At 32.4% G+C, this 8,886-nt stretch overlaps 1 protein-coding gene across 4 annotated transcripts; it reads left to right on the top strand.

The window, feature by feature from the left end:
• Positions 1 to 444: 444 nt before the first annotated feature.
• LOC103577444 (pyruvate carboxylase, mitochondrial) lies at positions 445 to 8,883 on the top strand. 4 transcript variants are annotated; one of them, XM_008558079.2, is made up of 6 exons: positions 445 to 534; positions 3,682 to 4,060; positions 4,293 to 5,759; positions 6,184 to 6,231; positions 6,407 to 8,097; positions 8,175 to 8,883. In XM_008558079.2, exons 2-6 carry the CDS (start codon positions 3,934 to 3,936, stop codon positions 8,421 to 8,423), a joined length of 3,582 nt encoding a protein of 1,193 aa, XP_008556301.1. In that variant the 5' UTR covers positions 445 to 534; positions 3,682 to 3,933; the 3' UTR covers positions 8,424 to 8,883. The 4 variants fall into 4 exon arrangements, with proteins under 4 accessions (XP_008556301.1, XP_008556300.1, XP_008556304.1 ...); XM_008558078.2 differs by lacking the exon at positions 445 to 534 and adding an exon at positions 582 to 787; XM_008558080.2 differs by lacking the exon at positions 445 to 534 and adding an exon at positions 3,432 to 3,573.
• The last annotated feature ends 3 nt before the right edge of the window (positions 8,884 to 8,886 follow it).

Genomic DNA, 8,886 nt, shown 5'->3' with positions numbered 1-8,886 from the left:
TATTTAAAAATTTACTTCCTGTCATTTTAGTTTTGAATTATTAATCTTAGTAATTAATTTAAATAAATATTTTTAAAAATGCGCGCGCTAATTTTTCAATTATTCAAATATTTAAATACCAATTTTTTCATTTTTTCTCTACTCACCTTTTATTTATTTATTCAAAAATTTTTAAAATTCCTGTCAGTTACATTTATACTCATTAAATGTCAGCAAAAAAAATATTTAAATTAATTATTTAATTAATTAATTAAAATTAAGGGAATTTATTTTAAGAGTCAAAGTATTGATTTTTTGTAATGAAAAGTAATTGGTTAATTTTTTTTTACTTATGGACATAATTTAAATTCAAATAACACGCGCGATCTGAAATTATTCTAGTGCGCATGTGCAGTGCATTCCCGCGCATGCGTATTTGAATAATATTTTTCAGCAAAGGTCGAACGCATGTGTGCCAAACAAAAATTTTTAGTACGATTTTTAGTGATTAGCCGGACGGTTTATAAAACAGTCTCCGTTATAAAATAAGACTATGTAATTATGACATAATTTTATATATATATAAAACGTGTTATTATTAATTATATGACATTATTATTATCACCTAGTGAATCGAAAAAGTTTATTGTAGATAGATATATAGATAACTAGATAAATATATACAAATATATTTTTTTTTTTTGCTATTTAAATATATAGTAATTAGTTAAATAATCAGTAATTTATAGCTAATTAGTAAATTTTCAAATTTTTAAACTTTATACAGACATTTTAATTCTAATACCAGGTACGTCTTTTATTTAAAACAAAAATCTATTCTATTTTTAAACATTTTTTTTTCTATTCAAAAACAAAATTATTCGCACGATTATTTTATCACTTTTTACTGCCCATTAATTTTTTAAATTCTTTATCATTAAGTAAATAAAAAATTATTTTTAAATTTGAAATGACTAGCAACTTTTTAAATTACACTGACAGTTAATTAAAAAAAAATTATTTGTTAAAAAAAAAATTTGTAACCTATTTCTTATAAACAATTAGGCAAAAAAAAAACGTACTTGAATTACCGGTGCGAGTAAATGTTCTACGCAGTTTTATACAATCGCCTGTAATATTTTCTTTATGAAAACAAGTCAATTTAATCAGTGAACTCTGACGTGAAAATTTATTCACCAAATAATTTTTTTATTACGTAAAAAAAAAAAAGTAAACTAATACACTATTTATTTATTTCAAAATTTAAATTACTTATAAATTTTTATTTACGTAATTTTTTTTCAACTCCTTTCTCTTTTTTATGATAGAAAAAAAAAAAAAAAAAAACAGGTAACTTTTAAATGCAGATCTACTTAATACACAAAATCCTTGACCGAATTTAAAGTTTTAAGAGTCAGCTGATCGATGCCAACATTCTTATTCCATTTCCATCATTAATCAACAAATGAACTTAATCAGTAAGATTTAAATACTCATATCAAGAGTATCTACAAAATGACGTCACGAAAAAATAAATACAGAAAAACTTAAAAATTAACATTAAGTTGCGTCCTAGTTCCAGTGACCCAGCGAGAAAAATATCAAGAAGATCAATAACACTACAGGGGTTGAAGCCCTCTACTTCCTTCAATTTAAATTCTTATTATTATTATCATTATTACATATATATAGATATATATTTAGTGTAAAAGATTCAAAATATCCACTTGTTACTTAATATTTTCATTAAAACGATTGAATAATTCTCGTTAACTAGGCATGAAGCCAAAAGTGTAATTTAATTACACTCCTTTTTTAGTCTATCATTTAGTTGTTACACTTACTTATATTTTTTTTATTTTGTAATTGACAAGTTTATTTCTTTCACAGACAATTTAATTATTGAGTAAAAAAAATAATTGTATTTTTAAATTTAAAATTAAAAATTAAAATTTGAATCGATTGTTAATTTAAATAAAAATTTACAATAATTTAACCCATGACTTTGATACAAATTGAATTTCACAATTTTTTCATGCAATAGTTTATTGATATTTTTTTTGTCTACACGTGATAAGGAGAATTAAATAGTGAATGGACTTTAAACTTTTAATAATAAATATGTATTACATGTATGTATGAATGTATGTATGTATTAATGTACGGATGGTTTTAATTGATTTAAAAAAAAAAAACTTTAAAAAACAATGTATCTAAATTTATGCAATGAATGAATTTAAAATATTTTTTTTTATTTGTAACAATTGACGATGATTGCAGTTGTGATATTATTTATTATCGCACTCAGCTGCATTCATGCGTGAATTAATTTATATATAGATAAGTGCAATACACATTACGCTGATGTGTGCTCGTAAACTCGGAGAGTGATAGTAATGCATGGAGAATTTATGATTTATTGATGCATTCATCATAGACGTAGCCGGTGATTCCCCGCGATGACTCGCGAGTATTGTAAGAGAAAATTGTAAAAAACGAGATTTATGTCGGAAGATTGTGATTTGCGATCCGTATGTGGGTTAACGAGTTCGGTGATGATTAGCTAAATTAAATGGGAAAAAAACGTAATTATGATATTGGATGTCAATTGCGTAATTTATTTTTTCTGTAAGACAGACTGATAATAAATTTATTTATCAAGTAGACAATATTATTAAACAAAAATTTTTTTTTTCATTGAGTCCGAGGTCAAAACTTTATAATTTAAAATTAATTCATTAAAATTTCGATGGAAAATTAAAATAATTGAAAATGAAAATTTATTTTAATTACTGATGGAAATATTGCAGCAGTAAAAAAAAAAAATTTTTAAAACCTGATAGTCTCTAATTAAAAAAAAATATGAGTTTTAACTGTAAATTAAAAATCGATTTCACTAAATTCAAAATTTTTTTTTTTTGTAATTAATTTTTTTACCGCTCGAGGTAAAATAGAAAGATAAAAAGTATTGTCAGTAGAAAAAAATTTATTTTTTCAGTATCTCGTTCTAAATGAGGACAAGATTTGTTATTAAAAATTTTAATTGCCTAATTATTAATTAATAAGAACTTGATTAATTTGAAAGTCGTAAAAATTAAATAAAAAATCTCCTAACTTTTTATCTATTTAAAAAAAAAATTAATTAAGATCCTCATCTATCGGTCGTCTTTTTAAAAAAAAATTACGGCGCAATCCTATTTCATTTAAAAAAAAAAAGAAATTTAATGTCAATAGAATGCGGTCAAAGTGTTTTTTTATTCATAAGTCATTATTATTTAAAAATTCTTAACAGCTCAATAATTCTACTTAAAATAGAGTTTCCCTGAGTTATTTTTAGTATTTAATTATTCATTTATTCATTTGTAAAATGAAATGAACATAAATATTTATTTTTTGTAGACAATAAAATATGAATGATATTAAATAGGAATCATTTGTTTTGATCTTTACATTAAAAATCTAAATGAATCTCAGTACAATTAATTAAATAAATAAAACTTAATATTTAATTTGATTGATAAATCAAATATTAAGTTAATTATCGCTTCGAGTAGTGATCGCATAACTAATTAATGAGCATGATAAGCACAAAAGGTAATAAGTATTTGCATTTATCAAAGCATACCGGAAAGAAAAAACTTGAAATAACTTTCGATTTTTATAAATAAATAAATAAATTAATCAGGAATATTTTTTTCCCAGATTGGAGACGTCCGTCCGATTTATAAACGAGCAGCTGGGTCAATAGGCTGTGAAATTATTAATATAAGGAAAAACACGACAATAAAATATCAGTAGCGGTCAATAATATATAAATATTAACATTAATTGTAATTATAATCGTAAATATAAAAATGATATAACGGAGAGCTTTTTTTAAAAGTCTGAACAAACCGTTTCCAAGTTCGATAATAAAATATTTTGTCAAGTAAAAATATAAACACATAAATCATAATGTATTCAGCTCACAGAGCCTGCAAGGCCTTAACGAGGCACAGAAATTCACTTAGAGTTTTAAATGTTAATTTTGGAACTGATGTACAGTACAAACCAATCCGCAGTGTCCTCGTTGCTAATCGAGGTATGATAATATTTTATGTAAAATTAAAATTTAAAGAAAATATTTTTATTTAAATAAATTCTGCTGATTGTCAGATAAATTTATTTGAATTCAATAAATACGCACTCGATAAAGAAAAATTTATTGATTTAAAGAATTTTTAGAAAAATAAATGATTTATTTGAATTTACAAATAATTTTTCTGCATCGGGTTCCATTTATTTATGGTCATAAATTTTATTAAAATTTTCAGGTGAAATTGCAATTCGAGTATTTCGAGCATGTACAGAATTAGGAATTCGTTCGGTAGCAATATACTCCGAGCAAGATAAAATGCAAATGCACAGGCAGAAAGCCGATGAAGGATATATTGTAGGACGAGGATTGCCCCCAGTCCAAGCCTACTTAAACATTCCTGAGATAATAAAAATCGCTAAAGAAAACGGCGTCGACGCGATTCATCCCGGCTATGGATTTTTATCAGAACGTTCTGATTTTGCTCAATCAGTAGTAGACGCGGGAATACGTTTCATAGGGCCTTCTCCACGAGTGGTTCAGCAGATGGGTGACAAAGTTGCCGCTCGGCAAGCAGCTATTGAAGCAGGAGTTCCTATCGTACCTGGAACAGATGGTCCAGTTCACAGTTCCGATGAAGCAATGGCGTTTTGTCAAAAGCACGGGCTACCGGTGATCTTCAAAGCGGCCTACGGTGGAGGCGGACGTGGTATGAGAGTCGTTCGCAACATGGACGAAGTTGTTGAGAATTTCGAACGCGCTTCATCAGAAGCCAAAGCTGCTTTTGGTAACGGCGCGATGTTTATTGAAAAGTTTATCGAGCGTCCTCGTCATATTGAAGTCCAGTTGCTGGGTGACAAAGCCGGCAATGTCGTTCATTTATACGAGCGGGACTGTTCTGTCCAGCGACGTCATCAGAAGGTAGTAGAAATAGCACCAGCACCTCGTCTGGATCCCAAAGTACGCGACCGCATGACAGAACACGCGGTCAGACTAGCGAAACATGTTGGCTACTCCAATGCCGGTACCGTCGAATTTTTGGCTGACAACAAAGGAAACTTTTACTTCATCGAAGTCAATGCGCGGCTTCAGGTAGAGCACACAGTAACAGAAGAAATAACTGGGATTGATTTAGTGCAGTCGCAGATACGAATTGCCGAGGGTATGACTCTTCCTGAATTAGGAATGACACAAGAGAAAATATCACCCCAGGGATACGCAATCCAGTGTCGTGTAACGACTGAAGATCCTGCGAAAAATTTCCAACCCGACACAGGACGTATTGAAGTCTTCAGATCCGGCGAAGGAATGGGAATTCGTCTCGACGGTGCATCAGCATTCGCAGGAGCTATAATCTCTCCTTACTACGACTCTCTTTTGGTAAAAGTAATTGCCCATGCAGCTGATTTGCAATCATCTTGCGCCAAAATGAACCGCGCGCTCCGCGAGTTCCGAGTTCGCGGTGTCAAAACAAATATCCCCTTTCTGCTGAACGTACTCGAGAATCAAAAATTCCTAAACGGCAACGTCGACACTTATTTCATCGATGAGAACCCACAGCTATTCAAATTCACACCCAGTCAAAACCGCGCACAAAAACTGCTCAATTATCTCGGTACCGTTTTAGTAAACGGCCCAAGTACGCCGCTGGCTACTCAACTAAAACCTGCTGAAATAAAACCGCATATACCTGAAATTCCTGTTGGTAAGTTATTATTATCATTATCATTAATAAGCTAATTGTTTATTTACTGTTATCTAGTCCCTTTATTACTGTTATCACAATTTATATTTTTATACTTGAAATTCAAAAATTATCGGACCAAACAATACCAATTAGAGCTAGAAAGCTTTTTTATTTTATTACAAATAATTATTTTTTTGCTTCTTTATGTGTGAATAATTTTTTGCTTCCTCAGGCTGCTTAAATTTTTATTTAAATAATGTGTTAACAAAAAAAAATCCTTTTATTGCACTATTTTATTTATTTTTGTTAAATAAAAAAAATGATAAAAGTCCCGATCACCAGTAAATTATTATTATTATTATTATTATTATAAAAATATCAATATCATTTAAATGTTTACTCGGCATGCTTTTATCATTCGTTTGGCAATTATTTTTTTTAGACTTTTCTAAGCTTCGAGCACTCGATGAAGAAGACGCAGATATCACAGGTACGCCTAGTATTTTTAAATGTACTCATAAATTATTATTTATTATTATTATTTTATGTTTCGCTAAGACATTATCCGCTTAAAAATGCACGCATCTAACCTGGGACATTTGAAAGCTAAACAATCCATAGTAAATTACTCATCGCCAATTAATTAACAAAACAAAATAATTTAGATATACTGGAGCCGCCAAAAGGTTTGAGACACATCCTGCTGGAGAAGGGACCCGAAGGTTTTGCGAAAGCGGTTCGCGAGCACAAGGGATTGCTGCTGATGGACACGACCTTCCGTGACGCGCATCAGTCACTTTTGGCGACGCGAATCCGCAGCCATGATCTGCTGAATATATCTCCGTATGTCGCGCACAAATTCAACAATCTCTACGCTTTAGAGAACTGGGGCGGCGCGACCTTTGACGTCGCTCTGAGATTTTTGCACGAGTGTCCATGGGAACGTCTGATAGATATGCGTAAAGCGATACCAAATATACCCTTTCAAATGCTACTGCGAGGCGCCAACGCCGTGGGATACACCAACTACCCGGACAATGTCGTTTTCAAGTTCTGCGACCTGTCAGTCCAGTGCGGGATGGACATTTTCCGGGTCTTTGACTCTTTGAACTACTTGCCGAATCTTATACTAGGAATGGAGGCAGCTGGCAAAGCTGGAGGGGTTGTGGAGGCAGCTATTTCTTACACTGGAGATGTAAGCGACCCGAATCGCACGAAGTATGATCTCAAGTATTACACAAATCTGGCTGATGAATTAGTAAGAGCGGGTACGCATGTCCTGTCTATCAAGGACATGGCAGGTCTGCTGAAACCCAAAGCAGCGAGTCTGCTTATTGACGCGATTCGTCAAAGACAACCTGATGTTCCTATTCACATTCATACTCATGATACAGCTGGTGCTGGAGTCGCCTCAATGCTGGCCTGTGCCAAAGCTGGTGCTGATGTAGTCGACGTCGCTGTTGACAGCATGTCAGGAATGACAAGTCAGCCATCGATGGGCGCTGTCGTGGCTTCTCTGCAGGATACTCCGCACGATACAAACATGGATCTCAAAGATGTCTCCGAGTACTCGGCATATTGGGAACAAACTAGGACTCTCTATGCGCCTTTTGAATGCACGACGACCATGAAATCTGGTAACGCTGATGTCTATCTCAATGAAATTCCCGGAGGGCAGTATACGAACCTCCAGTTCCAGGCTTACTCACTGGGTCTTGGAGAATTTTTCGAAGACGTCAAGAAGGCTTACAGAGAAGCCAATTTGCTGCTGGGTGATATTATAAAAGTGACACCGAGTTCAAAAGTTGTCGGTGACTTTGCTCAATTTATGGTGCAGAATAAATTGACTGCTGAAGATGTCCTGGCGAAAGCTGAAGAATTGTCTTTTCCTAAGTCAGTTGTCGAGTTTCTACAGGGCGCGATTGGAGAACCTTACGGAGGATTCCCTGAACCGCTGAGGTCAAAGGTGCTCAAGGATATGCCTCGAGTTCAGGGAAGACCTGGCGCTTCATTACCACCTTTGGACTTCGGTAAACTTGAAAAAGATTTACGCGAAGCCCATCCTACCATCACAGAAAAAGATGTCATGTCTGCGGCACTGTACCCTCAAGTTACCAACGACTACTTGAAGTTCAAAGAAACTTTCGGGCCTGTTGACAAACTAGAGACGAGGATATTCTTGACCGGTCCGAAAGTCGGCGAGGAATTTGATGTAACAATTGAAAAAGGAAAGACTCTGGGTATTAAAACACTGGCTATGTGCGAAGATCTGACGCCCAATGGTGAAAGGGAAGTATTCTTTGAGATGAATGGGCAACTTAGATCTGTTTTTATCAAAGACAAAGAAGCTGTCAAGGTAATTCAAATTATTAATTTCTTATTTACGGGTTTTTTATATGAACTATCACTAATTATTTATGACAATTATTCCAGGAGCTTCACATTCATCCGAAAGCCGACAAGAGTAACAAAAACCAGGTCGGTGCCCCCATGCCAGGAACAGTAATCGACATCAGGGTAAAAGTTGGAGATTCTGTAGAAAAAGGCGCTCCGCTTATCGTAATCTCAGCCATGAAAATGGAGATGGTGGTCCAGGCTCCAAAAGCGGGAAAAATAAAAACTCTAGACGTCAATCAGAACAGCAAAATTGAGGGCGACGATCTCCTGCTGACTATGGAGTGAATTTAAATAGAATAACATAAAATCATTTTTTACTCTTCCTTAAATCGCGACTTTATAAATTTATAATATAAAATATATCACCGATTGTGTTTCACGGTTGGAGACTTCATCTCATTGTCGATTTTTATTTTTATTATTTTTCGTATCGAGAGAATGGTAGATTGCATTGAATTATTGTACTAAACCCGATTTTTTTTGCTGTCATAATGTCTGTGCCAAGTAATTAATTGTGGTAAAGTAAATAAACTATGACATTGAATTTTAAAAATTTGCACAATTTAAATAAAAATAATAAGAGTAATTTTATAAATTTAAACTCGCGCTTGTTTTGAATGCAACAAATTACGCTTAAAAAAATCTTAAATTAAAATTAATTGTCTATTATTAGAGTTTATTGTTAAAATTTATAAATTTATGTATGTTATTTAGATATTAATATATATTTAATTTAAGTAATAAATCA

Source organism: Microplitis demolitor, chromosome 4 (assembly GCF_026212275.2).
Source record: "Microplitis demolitor isolate Queensland-Clemson2020A chromosome 4, iyMicDemo2.1a, whole genome shotgun sequence".
NCBI lineage: Eukaryota > Metazoa > Arthropoda > Insecta > Hymenoptera > Braconidae > Microplitis > Microplitis demolitor.
Note: the sequence above shows the minus strand (reverse complement) of the source record. Positions and strands in the feature narration are given on the sequence as shown.